The following is a 16,369-nucleotide window of genomic DNA, read 5'->3' as shown; positions in this document are numbered from 1 at the left end:
AGCTGGGAAGAGAGTAAAGAGACAATACACTAAGACAACAGACAACTCCATGCCTGTCCCGTCTTGTGAGTCCTTGGGGAGAGAGGAGGTATTAACAGTTTTACATTATTTCTGGTTCATCCTTACCATGAAAGTGTAGGCTTTTGGGATCTTAGCTCACTATGGAGAGGGAGAATCCCATTTGTGTGGCTGTGGCCTTTGCTTTCTTCCTTCTTGCCCTGTTGGTCCTGTAGAAGAAAAGTCTTTTCACTAGAATGATAAATTATCTCAGGACAAAAGTAGAATTGGTGCTCTTTTTTTTTCCATTTAAAAAAAAATTTTATTGGTATATTTGAGGTATACAATATAATGACATTTATTATTGGAAATTTGCACCTTTACATAATCTCTCTTGGTTCTTATTTCCCCTGCCCTCCCTTCAATCCCTCCATCCCTCCCTATTTACAAAGACTTTGTTTCCATTTTTTCATTTTCTCATATTAATTCCATTCCCTTCTTTCCTTTCCCCACCCCTCCCATTTCCCCTTCCCCTTTGCCCCTTTTCTTCCTATTTCACATTATCTATTATACCTTGTAGTCCTTATTTACACTTTCAGTTTCTCACACTAGAGAAACTATTGGGTATTTACACATGTGTGTCCTATTTATTTCACTTAAGAGTATAGCCTCAATGTGCATCCATTTAGCTATAAATGTCTCTAATTTCTCATTTTTTATGGCTGAGTAGTACTCCATTTTATTTAAAAAACCACATTTTCTTTATCCAGTCTCTAGTTGATGGGTATTTGGATTCCTTCCAAGTTTTAGCTATTACAAATTGTGCTACTATGAACATGGGTGCACATATATCACTGTGGTATGATTCTTTTAATTCTTTGGGGAAGATCCCCAGCAGTGGAATAGCGGGGTCAAATGGGACTTCCAGTCCTAGTTCTTTGAGGTATCTCCATACTGATTTCCACAGTGATTGCACCAGTCTACATTCCCACCAGCAGTGGAGAAGGATTTCTCTTTCCCCACAACCCCGGCAGCATTTGTTATTGGTTGATTTCATGATAGCAGCCATTCTTTCTGGAGTGAAGTGGAATCTCAGCATTATTTTCATTGGCATCTCTCAAATGACCAGTGATGTTGAACATTTTTTCATATGTTTATTTGCTATATCTACTTTGTCTGAGAGATGTCTGTTCATTTCAGATGCCCATTTTTGGATGGGGTCTTTAAATTTGGAAGGTCTGATTGTTTTAAGTTCTTTATAGATTCGAGATAGTAGACCTGTGTCTGAGGAAGAGCAGGTGAAGATTTTTTCCCACATTGTGGGTCGTCTCTTCACACTGCTGGTGGTTTCTCTTGCTGTGCAGAATCTTTTTAATAAGAGATCCTACTTGTTGATTGTTTGTGCTAATTCACGGCCAACTGAGGTTTTGTTCATAAAGTCTTTTCCTACACCAATGTCTTCAAGAACTCTACCTAGGGCCAGGGATTTAGCTCAGTGGTTCCACCACCTGCCTCACGAGCTAAGGACCCGAGTTCGATCCCTGGTACCAAAAAAAAAAAGAGTTCTACCTAACCTCTGTTCCAGGCAATTCAGCGTTTCTATCTTAACATTTAGCTTTTTAATCCATTTTGACTTTAGTTTAGTTCACGGTGAGAGATATAGGTCTAGATTAATCTTTGGCAAGTTGAAAGCCAATTTTTCCTGCACCATTTATTAAAGAGGCTATCTTTCCTCCAGTGAGGGTGTTTGGCTCCTTTATTGAAGATGAGATGACTGAGTGTGTCTGGAGTTGTTTCTACGTCTTCTAATCTGTTCCACTGGTCCTCAGTCTGTTTCTTTGCCAGTACCATGCTGTTTTTATCACAGTAGCTTTGTAGTATACTTTCAAGTTGGGGATTGTGATACCCCCTGCCATGTCTCTATTACCTAGAATTCCTTTTGCTCTTCTTGGTCTCTTCTTGTTCCAAATGAATTTTTGGATTATTTTCTCAAGGTTCATGAAGTATGCTGCTGGGATTTCAATTGGGATTGCATTGAATCTATATAGTAGTTTTGGGAGTATGGCCATTTTCACTATATTAATTCTTCCTACCCAGGAGCAAGGGATTTCTTTCCATTTTCTGATATCATCTTCAATCTCTATTTTCAGAGTGCTATAGTTTTCAAGGAAAAGGGCTTTGATTTCCTTTGTTAGGTTGATTCCTAGGTATTTCAGTTTTTTGGATGCTATTGTGAAAGGAATTGTTTGTCCTATTTCTGTTTCAGTGAGTCTGTTGTTCATGTAGAGGAAAGTTATTGATTTTTGTGTGTTGACCTTGTATCTAGCTGTTCTACTGAATTTGGTTATTAAGTCTAGAAGACTTTTGGTGGAGTTCTTGGGGTCTTCTATATAGAGTATCATGTCATCTGTAAATAATGACAATTTGACTTCTTCATTTCCTCCTAACTTTATTCCTTTTATTGCTTTCTCTTGTCCAATTGCCGTGGCTAATGTTTCCAGAACTATATTGAACAAGAGTGGTGATAGTGGACATCCTTGTCTTGTTTCTGATTTTAGTGTGAAGGATTTCAGGTTTTGACCATTTAGTATGATATTGGCTGTTGGTTTTTCATAGATGGCTTTTGTCAGATTGAGGTAGAGATTGTCTATTCCAATTTTTTGTAGGGTTTTTATCATAAATGCATGTTGGATTTTGTCAAATGCTTTTTCTGCATCTATTGAGATGATCATATGGTTTTTGTCCTTGGCTCTATTGATATAGTGTATTACATTGATTGATTTGCGTATGTTGAACCATCCCTGCATCCCTGGGATGAATCCCACTTGATCAGGGTGTATGATCTTCTTGATGATCTTCTGCATTCTATTTGCCAGAATCTTGTTAAGGATTTTTGCATCTATGTTCATTAGTGAGATTGGCCTATAGTTCTCTTTTTCGGTAGGGTCTTTCTCTGCTTTGGGGATCAAGGTGATGCTTGCTTCCAGGAATGAATTTGGGAGTATTGCTTCCCTTTCAATTTCATTGAAGAGTTTAAAGAGTAGTGGCAGTAGTTCCTCTCTAAATGTCTTGTAGAATTCAGTACTAAAGCCATCAGGACCTGGGCTTTTCTTATTTGGTAAGTTTTTAATTAGGTTTTCAATTTCATTGATTGATATTGGGTTGTTCAGAATTTTTAGGTCTTTTTTGTTCAACTTTGGTAATTCATATGTATCTAGGAATCTGTCCATTTCTCTGTTTTCCATCTTATTGGCGTACAGGTTCTGGAAGTAGGTATTGATGATCCTCTGTATTTCTGCTGGGTCTGTTGTAATTTTACCCTTTTCATTCCTAATTGCATGAATTTGGGCCTTTCCATTTTCTGATAAGGTTGGCTAAGGGTTTGTCAATTTTGTTGATTCTTTCAAAGAACCAACTCTTTGATTCATTAATTTTTTGTATTGTTCTCTTAGTCTCCATTGAATTGATTTCTGCTCTGATCTTTATAATTTACTCCCTTGTATGAGCTTTGGGTTTGTCCTGCTCTTCTTTTTCCAGAAGCTGACGTTCAGCATCAGGTTGTTTAATTGGGCTCACTCTGTTTTCCTAATGTGAGTATTCACTACTATGAATTTCCCTGATAAGACTGCTTTCATTGTGTCCCATAGATTCTGATATGTTGTATTGTCATTGTCATTTAATTGAAGGAACTGTCTGATTTCTTCTTTAATTTCCTCTGTGACCCATTGGTTATTCAGAAGTGTGTTGTTCAATTTCCACTTGTTTATGAAATTTTTTGAGTTTCTTTTGCTATGGATCTCCATTTTCATTGCACTATGGTCTGATAATATACAGGGGATAACTTCAATTCCTTTGCACTTACTTAAACACATTCTATGTGTGAGTATGTGGTCTATTTTTGAGAAAGACCCATGTGGAGCTGAAAAGAATGTGTATTCTGATTTTGTGGAGTGGAACACTCTTTAAACATCTGTTCAAAAGTTTGATTGAGTTCTAGTATTTCATTACTTATTTTTTGTCTATTTGATCTATCTATTTGTGACAGTGGGATATTGAGGTCCCCCAGTACTATTGTATTCGTGCATATATGTCTTTGCATGTCCATTAGTATTTGTTTTATATAGTTGGGCACACTAGCATTTGGTGCATAGATGTTTATGATTGTCATCTCTTCCTCTTGGATTCTTACCTTTACAAGAATGTAGTGTCCTTCTTTGTCTCTCTTAATCACTTTTGGTTTGAAATCCACTTGATCTGCAAAGAGGATAGCTACTCCTGCTTTTTTTTGGGTTCCCGTCACATGGAGTATTGTTTTCCAGCCTTTAACTTTCAATCTGTGAGTTTCTTTTTGAATTAAGTGTGTTTCTTTTCTTTTCTTTTTTTTTGGTATCGGGGATTGAACTCAGGACCTTGTGCTTTTGAGGCAGGTGGCGGAACCACTGAGCTAAATCCCTGGCCCTAAGTGTGTTTCTTGTATGCAGCATATTGTTGGATTTTGTTTCTTGATCCATTCTGCCAGTCTGTTTCTTTTGATTGGTGAATTGAGACCATTAACATTGACTGTTATAACTGATATGTATTGTGTTATCATTGTCATGACTTTTTCTTTTTGTTGGATTCTCCCCCTTTACATTTAATTTCTTGTCGCGCCCGATGGATTCATTCTGTTGGGCTTCCTGGGGTTGTGATCCTCTTTGTCTTTTCCTAAGATAGTGTCTAAAATTTTTTGGCATGCTGGTTTGGTATTCATGAACTTCCTAAGGTGCTCTTTGTCATGAAAGTATCTTATTTCTCCATCAGTTTTGAAAGATAGTTTTGCATGGTACATCAATCTGGGTTGGAGGCTGTTTTCCTTTAGGGCTTGGAATACGTCACTCCAAGCTCTTCTTGATGGTTTGCGTTGAGAAGTCTGCTGTGATTCTGATGGGCTTTCCTTTGTATGTGGTTTGTTTCTTTTCTCTAACTGCTTGTAGAACTTTGTTCTTCTGTTGGGTTTCTGCAATCTTAACCCTTATATGCCCATGTATAGATTTGTTTTGATCACAGCTAGTTGGAGTCTTATATGCCTCACTTATCTGTGTGTCAAGTTCTTTTCCCCTTCTTGGGAAGTTTTCTGCCATTACTTCTGTGATCAGTTTTTTTATGTCATCTGCATTCTCTCCTGTTTCTTCATTGACTTCAAGCAGTCTTATGTTATTCTTCTTTGCATTGTCTAGCAGCTGCTGTATTGATTTCTCATGGTCCCTTACAATTTTGAAGCAGTTTTTCTTTTCCTGGTCGCTAATTGCAATCTTATCTTCTATATCAGAAATTCTGTCCTTACATTGGCTTAATTCTGCTGTGTAAACTTTCAGTGGAGTTTTTAATCTCCTAGAAATCTGTTTGTATCTGTTTTATGGATTCCATTTGTTTCCTATGTTGGGATTCCATCATGTTCCTCAGCTCCTCTTTTTTTTTTAATCCATGTCCTCTCTAGATTTATTAATCATGTCTTGAACTATGGGCACAATCTCTGTTGCTATATGATAAATTATTTCTGATTTCATTTTTTCCAGATTCTCTTTTGTTGCCAGTTCAGGGAGTCCAGGTGGTTGAGTATCAGAGTGTTCCATCTCCTTTCCCTTTGGGGTATGTGATCTGGAAGTCTGGTTTTGAGACTTGTTTAAGTGTCTTCTCATTTCGATGGGGGGGGGCGTTGGTGCTGTTGGTGCCTGTGGGGCTCACCTCCTCTGTGCTGGGAGTGGTGGAGCGTCGGCCCAGAAGCTCTTTCCTCTGGGCTGGGAGCAGTGGAATGGCGGCCTGGAAGCACCTTCCTCTGGGCTGGGAGCGGTGGAATGGTGGCCTGGAAGCTCCTTCCTCTCCGCTGGGAGTGGTGGAACGGTGGCCTGGAAACCTCTTCCTCTGGGCTGGGAGTGGTGGAACTCTACAATTGGTCCTCTTAATGCAGACCTTGATGAACTTTTTCTGTAAAGGGCCAGACAGTAAATATTTCAAGGTTTGTGGGACATGGAGCCTTTTTGAAAGCAGCCACAGATAATAATACATAAACGAATGTGGCTGTGTCTTAATAAAACTTTATCTACAAAAGTAGGCATTAGACTAGCTTTGGCTGTTTAATTGTAGTGTGCTTCCCTTTTTCTGCTTCCCTCTCTGGTTTCTTCTTTCTCTTCAATTTTGTCCTGGTTACATAACTCCTTACCACCTTTGGGCTCTTTGGTGTTTTTATTGGAAGAATAAGTCTATTATTCACTGGAAGTGGAAACTAGAGGAAATTACTATGGAAGGATTCCCAGTTACATAGAAAAAATGTTTATGAGTTTTACTTTTGAAAATTATAAAACAGGGGCCAGGGATTTAGCTCAGTGGTGCCACCACTTGCCCCGCAAGCACAAGTTCCTGAGTTCAATCCTGGTACCAAAAAAAAAAAAGAAAGAAAGAAAATTATAAAACAGGGCATTCAGATAGATAAACATCCGTGATTATTTAGGTTATTTAATAGGTTCTATTAGCTTTTTAAGTCTTTACTAAAAACTTACTTGGAATTTTTACATCAAACATGCACGTAAAGATTAATTTTTACTACTATTTTGGGAAGGGAATTCTTTTGGGTCACGTTTAGACTGGTTTCCTTAGGATCACTTGCAGGTTTTCATAGTCATTCTGGTAATGAAATGAGTTTTTGAAATGTTAAGAGATTATGCTTGTTCTTATAGAAAACACCGAATTATAAGATACTATCATTGTCCTCACATTGTTATCTTAACAGGGAAAACAGGGCATACTGTAGGTTTAAAAGAGGTGATGACCCTAAGGACTGGAGTTGTCAGGCAACTTGTAATACAGTTCTGTCCACTTTATTGAGTACCTTAGCTGTACAAGGTGCTGCTCTGCTATGGGGTGACAATATTACAAAAGTGTCCAGGGAATTTGAGGTGCAAGATACTCGGTGTTATTCACTGTTATTTTCATCTGGGAGCCCAGATTTGTTCAATGAGCAGGGTTAGAGTATAAAGGTAAGTTGTATTGGCAGTGATTTAACATATTAGATTGAAGTGGAGTGTTCACAACCAATCTTTAACTGATATAACACTCTGCATGTGCACTGTGATTTAATTTGCATTCTGAAGGATGAATGGCTCAGACAGTCAGAGGAAAGATAGTGTTCTAGGGATAGATTATCTGAAGATTTAAGGGCTTGGGGCAAAGATTGTGATTTACTTTGCCTTTGTTTATAATTAACTGAAAATAAAACCATGCCAGCATTACCTGTTAGATACTTTCTGCACACACACACACACACACACACACACACACACACACATACATACACATACATATACACACACATAAGTCTTTCCTCTTTACTATGTTAATGCTTTTCATTACAAGATGAATCTTTGACTTTAGTTGATAACTATACCTTTCCTCAGTTAAATAATATGCTGTGTACTAATTTGGTTGTAAATTAGACTCTTAGCTTCTTTGAGCAGTCTGGCAAGTGTCAGTTTCTTTGTTAGAACCTAACAGGCCAGAGATTTAGCTCAGTGGTTCCGCCACCTGCCTTGCAAGCACAAGGTCCCAAGTTTGATCTCCGGTACCAAAGAAAAAGAAAAAGAACCTAACATGAATGGATGCAAGGATGAATCATAAATTCAGTAGTATTCCAAGTGTAGGTTGTGCTGATGGTTCTGCGTGTTATGTTTTGTCACTAAAGTTATCTGTTTACCATAGATTTCAACTGCTTATTAATTGGTAAAAATACATACCTCAAACTTGAGAGTTGTACAGATATCTTAAGGTAGCCTATATATGTTCTGTCATATTTAAATAATGATCTTTTCAGCTACCAACCCATCGTTGACTACATAAATGCTCAGTTTGAGGCTTATCTCCAAGAAGAATTGAAGATCAAGCGCTCTCTCTTCAACTACCATGATTCTCGCATACATGTGTGCCTCTACTTCATCACCCCCACAGGCCACTCTCTGAAGACACTTGACCTCTTAACTATGAAGAACCTGGACAGCAAGGTGGGGGCAGAAAAGGAATCAACTTATCAGACTTTAATGTGTTTGTGAACTATTAAATTATCTTTGTGATAGATGTGTATAGTATGTATAGTAGCTTTATACATACATATGTGTGTGTGTGTGTGTGTGTCAGTAGCTTTTATTCTGTGCATCTTTATAACATCTGATAAGTTTATATCTTATTTTCTAGAATAATTCAGTGTGGAAGACGAGATGCAAAGATGAACATTAAAATGAAATTTTAGCTTCTTTTTTAGTGATTAAGTTGGTTGCCAGGTCATGGGTATTCTCTACATTGTTTATGCAGTATTTATTTCACACCGATTCTACTTTGTGACACTTAAATAAGAAGAACTTCATTGACAAAGATCAAGGTGCAATATTTCATCCCATGTAATAGTGACATGTGTTTTAATTTAGTCCAGACCAAGAAACCTACTTTTGGAGTTTTGAGCCAATGAGCTATATATAAATTCAGAGAGCTATTTAAAAATATCTTTTAATTAACTCACTTCGGATTCTTACACTTGTTTAAAAGATAGGTAAAGTCTATTTATTATCTTACATTAAATGAAGAATCTCCGATAATCTCTACTGGTGTGAGAAATACAGCTTTCATAACCCTGCCTACTCATTGTATAAGGTAGTATTTAATACAGGGGCTTTGGGACGTTCTACTTTTTGATAGAAATTGGGATGGAAAGTATGAGGCCTGTTAGTGAAGCCTGAGCACATAGATTGACTTACTTTTGGCACAGTCTCTGAAATTTGGCAAAACTTGATGAAGCTGGTATGACAGATATGTTCCCTTTACTGGGTGCTCAGGAACCAGAAGAGAGACTGAGTGCTTATCTAATGCTCCACACTGCAGACTCTTGTAACATCTACCTATAAATGCATAAAACACACTACCAAAGGCTGTGAAAGACATTACAGTATTACTTTTATAACAATATTGAATTTCATTCAAACAAAAATGAAATGTTTTGTGGTTACAGTAAAAGATCATTTACATCATGCGCCTACTTTATGGTCACCACTCTTTTCTGCTTTATTCTGTTGGTGAGGAGCAACTGAAATTGGGACTTCTTTATCATAATCCTACCGTTAGCTTTCTGTTGTACAAACCAAACAGGAATGTTACAACTAACCTTATAGGTTTAAGGAAAAAATGAGACATACCTCACTTACTTGATTTGGCACTTAATATATGGATATTCAGTACTACATATTATTTTAGGGGCAGCTGTTACCCGTAAGCCACTTGGCAGGTATAGAAATATCTTGCATTGCATAGGGAACTGGATAATATTAGGTCCCCAGGCCTCCTCCAGATCATTGTCTTCTGTTCCTAATGCCAGTCACTTGACTACTTGACATAGAAAGTTACTTTATCTTATACAAATGGAGCAAGTAACCATCTTTGACAACATTTGTTTTTTTCCCTCCTTCAGATAGACATGCAAACAGTGATGTTTATCAGCCAATCTCTTACAATTTATTGTGGAAGTAATTATTATTTAATAACTTGGCTCATTTCATTGAATATCTAAGTGTAGAATATTGAAACCAAGAACTTGGGATTAAAGTTTTTATGTACATTGAGTAATTTAACATGAAACTTGTTTACTTGTGATTATTGGAAATTTTTCTGCCATTAATTTCAAAAATAATTGGAAAAATGTTTATCTCCTTTGGAGCATGTGGAAGACCAGTACATCCAAATAGATACACTGAATCTGTGAAACTGAAGAAGACAAAAATTTAAGTATAGAATAGAAATTATAAGTATTATTTTTACTTTTGTCAGTCTGAAAATTGCATTGTGATCTCACTCACTGTCTTTGTTACTTTTTCTCTTTGCTGGGACAAAATACCTGATACCCAAAGTTAAAGGAAGAAGGGTTTTTTATATCTCACAGTTCATAGAGTTTTTAAATTCATAGTTGGTTGGCTCTAAGGGAGAGTAGTGGCATGGTAGAGGAGTATCACAGAGGAGAAACAGTTCATGATGGGCAGAGGCATGCAAAGCAGTGAAGTAGCAAAAAAGCAGCAGCAAGGGATGACAGCAGCCCTCTTCCTGTCCCTTATAGTCTATCCAGGCTACATGTCCTTAGGGCAAGTAGCACTCACACCCAGGGTGGGCCTTCCCATTATTCACACTCAGAACTATGCCAAAACAATCAGTGGACTGATTTAGTAATCACACACACTTAATCCAAGCATCACACACTCTAGATCCAGCCACCTCTGAAAAGGCCCACCTATGACCACATGAGGCTTTGGGGGACATTTAGTCAGTCAGTCTTCTCAATCCCACCACCCATCCTTTCTGGCAGTGGTGAGAGTTAGTTCTTCTTCTTCTCCTTCTTCTTCTCCTCCTTCTCCTTCTCCTTCTCCTCCTCTTCCTCCCCCTCCTCCCCTTCCTCCCTTTCCTCCCCTTCCTCCTCCCCCTCCTCCCCCTCCTCCCCCTCCTCCCTTCCCCTTCCTCCCCCTCCTCCTCCCCCTCCTCCTCCCCCTCCTCCCCTTCCTCCTCCTCCTCCCCTTCCTCCTCCTCCTCCTCCTCCTCCTTCTTCTTTTTTCTTTTGTTCCAGGGATTGAACTCAGGACCTTAATGCTTACAAGGCAGGCATGGTGCCACTGAGTTAAATCCCCGCCCAAGAATTAGTTCTTCTGAAAAAGTTATTTCTTTGTTTTAGGAATACTTTGAGTTGGCAGAGTTTCCTTCCTGTGCCACCTAGGTAGGTGTCTCTCATGATAGTGTACTGATAGGGATGGAGTCAGGGTTGAAACAGGTGGAAAGAGAATTGTTGTAAGGATTGCCAAGGGATCAGTTGCCCTAACTACTTGGTGCTTAGGCTAGCAAATAAATATTCTTAGTGAATTAAGCAGGTAATTTCAACTGTTTATTACAGTTTACTTATTTTGTGTATCATTGAATTGTAAGACCAAGGGAGAGAGTAGAAAAGCAAGACTTTTAAACCTAAATTTAAGTGAAAGATGACTCTAAAAAGAACTCTTCTTTTTAAAAGCCATTATTATGAGGCCCACATCTATAGAAATGATTATATAGTGTATGTATGTATACACATATATATGTGTGTATGAGGGCAATAGCCAGTGTTTATCAGGGTCACAGGCATGCATACTTCTCCAAAAGGATAGGTAGTAAATACTTTAAGGTCTTAATACCATAGGTCTTTAGCAACTACTTATCCCTGCTGTTTTAAATGGAAAGCAGCCATAGATGCTACCTAAATGAATGGGCTCATTGGGATTCCAATAAATCTTTCTTTATGAAAGCAGGTAGCAAGCTGGACCGTAGTTCTCAAGCCCCTGATCCAGGGTAAGGAAATTTATTATCAATGACTGAATGGTTTTGACTGGTGTGAAAAATAACTATAGGATTAAAAAACAAATCCTCAGTTACAAGATTTTTGGATTTTTTTCTCATTAATAGGTTAACATTATACCAGTGATTGCTAAAGCCGATACAATTTCTAAAACTGAATTACAGAAGTTTAAGGTGAAGCTCATGAGTGAGTTGATCAGTAATGGTGTCCAGATATACCAGTTCCCAACAGATGATGAGACCATTGCCAAAATCAGTGCTGCAATGAATGTAAGCTCCTTCTGGAATGTTAAGTTTGCTTCACATGTGAAAATAAAACTATTTATGACTAATATTGCTGCTACCATATCTGCCTGATCTGAAGTTTTGCTTCCTGAGATTTTACTTACCCATGGTTGACTGCTGTTGGAAATACTAACTGGGATTGCAGAAATAGATAATCCATAAATTTTAAATAATGTGCCATTCTGAAGAGTATGGTAAAATTTCATGACTTATGTATTTTATCAACTCACATCATTGTTAGAAGAAGGGTGAGTATAGTATATGTACAGTAAGGGATTTGAGAGAGAGAGAGACCATAGTCATGTAACTTATTATAGTGTGTTGTTATAACTGTTCCATTTCTTATTAGTTATTGTTAATGTTTTGTTGTGCCTAATTAATGAATTAGATTCTTATATGTATGTATATACAGGAAAAAATGTATATATAGACTCAGTAGGATGGTAGATCAACCACAGTTTGAGGCATCCACTGGGGATCTTGGGCAGGGGAACAACTTAAATATTTGTATGTGGGTCTTCCAGAAAGACTCCGAACAAAGTAAAATATCAAAAAGTCCAGGTGGGGAATCAAGCATTGTATTTTAAATTGGAAAGGGGATTTTTGAAGCATATTTTCTTCCTCCCTGCTTTTACCTGAATAAAGTAATACATTTGTAAGACTGGAATATATCTTGTGTGGAACAATATTTAATTGCTTGGAAAGATGCCTTTCCTGTTTGAACACATGGGAAAATCATACACCCTATCATGCAATGCTGTAGAACTGCAAATATTTAAGGAGTTGCTTAAAGCTGGTATTTAGTCTCACCTTCCACAGTGTCAGTGTACCTGGGAAATATCCATCTGACTTTTAACTTAATATTACTAAGATGACTAAGGTCTTGATTTTACTTTCTTCATGGAAAATGTGGTAACATTTCTTAAATGTCTGGTTGTATTTTGAAGGGTTGTGGATTGGGGACTTGGGCAGATTGTGGTAACTTCCTTGAGACTAATAACTTACATATATAAGGTTAGATTAATAGTACCCATCATTTATTTAGGTTGTTGTAAGGATTAAATGGTGTGCCCTTGGTTATGTGTCTAACTGAAAAATTCCAGAAAAAAAGTAGTCAGTAAACATCCAGTTACTGTTCATTCCCTTTCTTCTCTTTTCCTTCTTAATTTTTCATACCTAAGAAACCTAAACTAGGGGCTGGGTATTTAGCTTAGTGGTTCTGCCACCTGCCTCGCAAGCAAAAGGTCCCGAGTTCGATCCCTAGTACCAAAAAAAAAAAAAGAAACCTAAACTAAATGAATAAAATCTGACATGTAAATGAAGTAATCTTAATTCCTACATGTTGAATTGTCTTCATATCTAATTTTAGATTTTGTGCTCTTCTATAATTATTTTTTAGAAAGATACAATTAAGAACTAAACAATGTCAGTTACTAAATATTAAATATAGTGCTTATTACTTTTTACATTGGACTTTTCCCCTATATTGATCTTCAGCTTCAGACAGACTCATTTGAGTCAAGCCCCTGACTCAAGTTGTTGCATCTCATTCAGAATCTTACTTTCTACATTGCTTCTTCCCACTCTGCTTGATCCAGTAAATCCCATCCTTCCTAGTCTAGTTTGGTTTATACTTTCCTGCTCCATTGATCTCTTCCTCCTTTTAGTTTCTGTCACATTTACTATTCATGTATCAATTTGGAACTTTGTATGATTGTGATAAAAAAATACGATGAACGCTTAGTTGTATTTTTAAAAAATTTATTATACTAAAAGATACATTGCCATTGATTCTCCTCCCAAAAGAATACTCCCCCCACCACTTTAAATACACTCACATTCTATCATTTTTACCGCTTTCTGAAGCAGTTCTGGAAGTTCTCTTCTGTGAATCTCTTTGGCTGCCTCAATATCTTGAATCAATTCAAAACATTTACCTTTCATGGTAATTGATTTTTGGGAAGAGTCAGACATTACATGGTGCCAAATCTGGTGAATAAGGTGAATGAGGACACACCAAGGTTTTTAGGAACCTGCCTTTCTGTTGGATGGCACAAGGCAACAGCAATCACCATATTTTTTTTTTTTTTGTACCGGGGATCGAACTCGGGTCCTTAGCTTGCGAGTCAGGCGGTGGAACCACTGAGCTAAATTCCTGGCCCAGTTCACCATATTTTTGATCACACCTCACAAAGATACTCACCAAGGAAGACTTCAGAACTGCCTCCAAAAGTGGCAAGAACATTCAAAGCAAGGAGGAGTATTTGAAGGGGATTAATAGCAATGTGTCTTTTACTACAATGATTTTTAAATTTAAACAATCATTGTATATTTTGATCACATATTATTTTGCATTAGAATCATATACCTACAGACACTAAATACAAATATGTAGGTTCAGTATGTATACTATATAGTATGTATAACTTCTTCAACATAATCTTTTGTCTTTCAGGGCACAGATAATACTGATTAAAATGACACCTATGCTAAAATTTTCTGATTTTGTATTCCCAGTACCACTAGTGCCTTACATGTCATAGATGTTCAGTAGATAATTTTATTTATATGACACAAGAATGACTCTTATAGAAGTTAGTATATATCCAAAGCCAAGTTTTAAAATCTAAGACACAGCAAGTTATTTGATTTTAATAGACTTGTCACTTAGTAAAATCATTTTTAGTTGGTCATTTATCTCATTGGTATGTCACGAGCTCAATTGATGTCATGGTTCCTTTTTAGGAACATTTGCCGTTTGCTGTTGTGGGAAGTATGGATGAGGTTAAAGTTGGAAATAAGATGGTCAAAGCTCGCCAGTACCCTTGGGGTATTGTACAAGGTAAATGAGGTAGATGATGACTTGAAAATATATATATGTTGCTTAGTGTCTTAGTTACTTTTTCATTGCTAGGACAAAATAACTGACACCCACAAGTTAAAAGAGGAAAAGTTTATTTTAACTCACAGCATAATCAGCTGGTTCTAAGACAGGGTGGCATGGCAGAGGAGAAACAGTTGGCAAGGCAGGCAGGAAGCTGCCTTCCTTCTTTCCCTTTGCATTCCATGTAGGCTACAAGCCTATTGGTTGGTGCCACCCATAGGCAAGGTGGGTCTTCCCTCTTCAGTAAGTTCATCATCACCCAGAGCTATGCTAAACCAATCAGTGAACTAATCCAGAATCATACACCATGATTCAGTATTATATACTCACGATCCAGTCACTCCCCAAAGCTCCACCTATGAGCACATCTAAATACAAGCCATGACACCTAGCCATCTCAAAGTTACCTTTAGTCTGTTCTTTGTGGTGATGCTCATCTAGGGTTATAATTGGTTATCAGAGGACATGGCTGTGTAGTATTTGGGCTGAGATCTGTGGAGGGAGGCAGAGTGCCTCATCTGCATTGTATGCCCATTGTGCCACACCTGTGTTCCTCCCTGACTGAGTGGGCACTTTGATGAAAATTTGCATTGTTTCCTTTTTCTTTTGTTCTTATTTTGTTTTGGAGATCAAGCCAAAGGCCTCATGTATACTAGGCATGTGCTCTACTACTGAGCTATACCCTAGTCCTTGTTCAGAATTTGAATTTATAGTGTTTAGACATAACATGTAAACTAATTACCACTTAACTATAGGGCACATTAAACCATCTGGTAAACTTACATATTTTTTCTGATCAATACTATTTCTAAAACAAATCCATTAGTCAACTTAAATCTGCTTGGCATTTGGGTCATTTATCTGGCATTATTAATGAATAATTTAGTATTACCAGATTTATTTGATTGTCCCTACTATTACTGGTGTCCAAATGCTGGTTTTTTAAATTGACAGTTTTTAAATTAATGCACAGTACTGAGAAAATATAAAACCTTTAATATATTAAAAATGTAAAATGAGAGGCTAGGGCAGGAGGATTGCAAGTTTGTTGTCAAACTGGGCAATGTGACAAGAACCTATCTCAAAAGCATTAAAAAAAAGTAATAGTTGCATTTAAGACTCTCAGTCACAGTAACATGTATTTATTTGTAATCCTCTGGTCATTATAAACTTAGAAGGATCATGTGAATATATTCACTAATTTTGAATACTGTAACAGGCTTATAAATGTAGTATTATAGGAAAAGAATTTGATAATTATGGCATAGCAAATTATAATTTTCAGAATTTACTACTTTAAAGTGAAATAATGTTATATACTTGGTTGTTTTTGTTTTGTTTTGCAACAGGGTCTTGTTCTATAATTAAGGCTGGCTTTGAACTCCCTATATAGCCCAGGTTGGCCTTGAACTTGTGGCAATACTCCTGTCTCAGCCTCCTGAGTGCTGGGATTACAGGTGTGCACCACTACACCTGGCTGTATACTCTTTTTAAAGCACTGTGTGAAATGTTAGTATGGTTTATAAACTAGTAACAAAATGTTAGTGAAATAACTCAAACATATCATAACGTAATAAAGTTTTCTTTGGTATTTCCTGTTTATCCATTGGTAATTAAATTTAAAGCAAAACTCTGGTCTATTAATTAACTTTTGCCTATGATACAGTGTGTATAATGGCAGAGTTTCTTCCTTGGTTACTTGTATAAAACAATTATAGCTATAAATCAGATCAATCATTTTGCTGTTTTAATTTATTTATTCATTTAATAAATACCAGTTTTGTACCTGGCATTAAAGTCCAGTATTGGTCTTTCTGGTTT

The 16,369-nt window shown here is 37.1% G+C and overlaps 1 protein-coding gene across 4 annotated transcripts in view; it reads left to right on the top strand.

Annotated features, from left to right (window-relative positions):
* The window catches only part of Septin10 (septin 10), a 56,893-nt gene that overhangs the window by 26,854 nt on the left and 13,670 nt on the right, over positions 1-16,369 (top strand). For all 4 annotated transcript variants that reach the window (XR_015448505.1, XM_004921079.4, XM_087204226.1 and 1 more), the window contains exons 5-7: positions 7,841-8,027; positions 11,488-11,649; positions 14,410-14,506. Coding sequence is in view for 3 of the 4 variants with exons in the window: in XM_004921079.4 (XP_004921136.2) it covers positions 7,841-8,027; positions 11,488-11,649; positions 14,410-14,506 (446 nt within the window). In the remaining variant the exon portion in view is untranslated. The remainder of the gene's footprint in view (positions 1-7,840; positions 8,028-11,487; positions 11,650-14,409; positions 14,507-16,369) is intronic.

Source organism: Heterocephalus glaber, unplaced genomic scaffold, assembly GCF_053883595.1.
Source record: "Heterocephalus glaber isolate CG9 unplaced genomic scaffold, H.glaber_assembly_v1.0 deba00000470, whole genome shotgun sequence".
Taxonomy (NCBI): domain Eukaryota; kingdom Metazoa; phylum Chordata; class Mammalia; order Rodentia; family Bathyergidae; genus Heterocephalus; species Heterocephalus glaber.
This window is presented reverse-complemented; position numbering and strand designations above follow the sequence as displayed.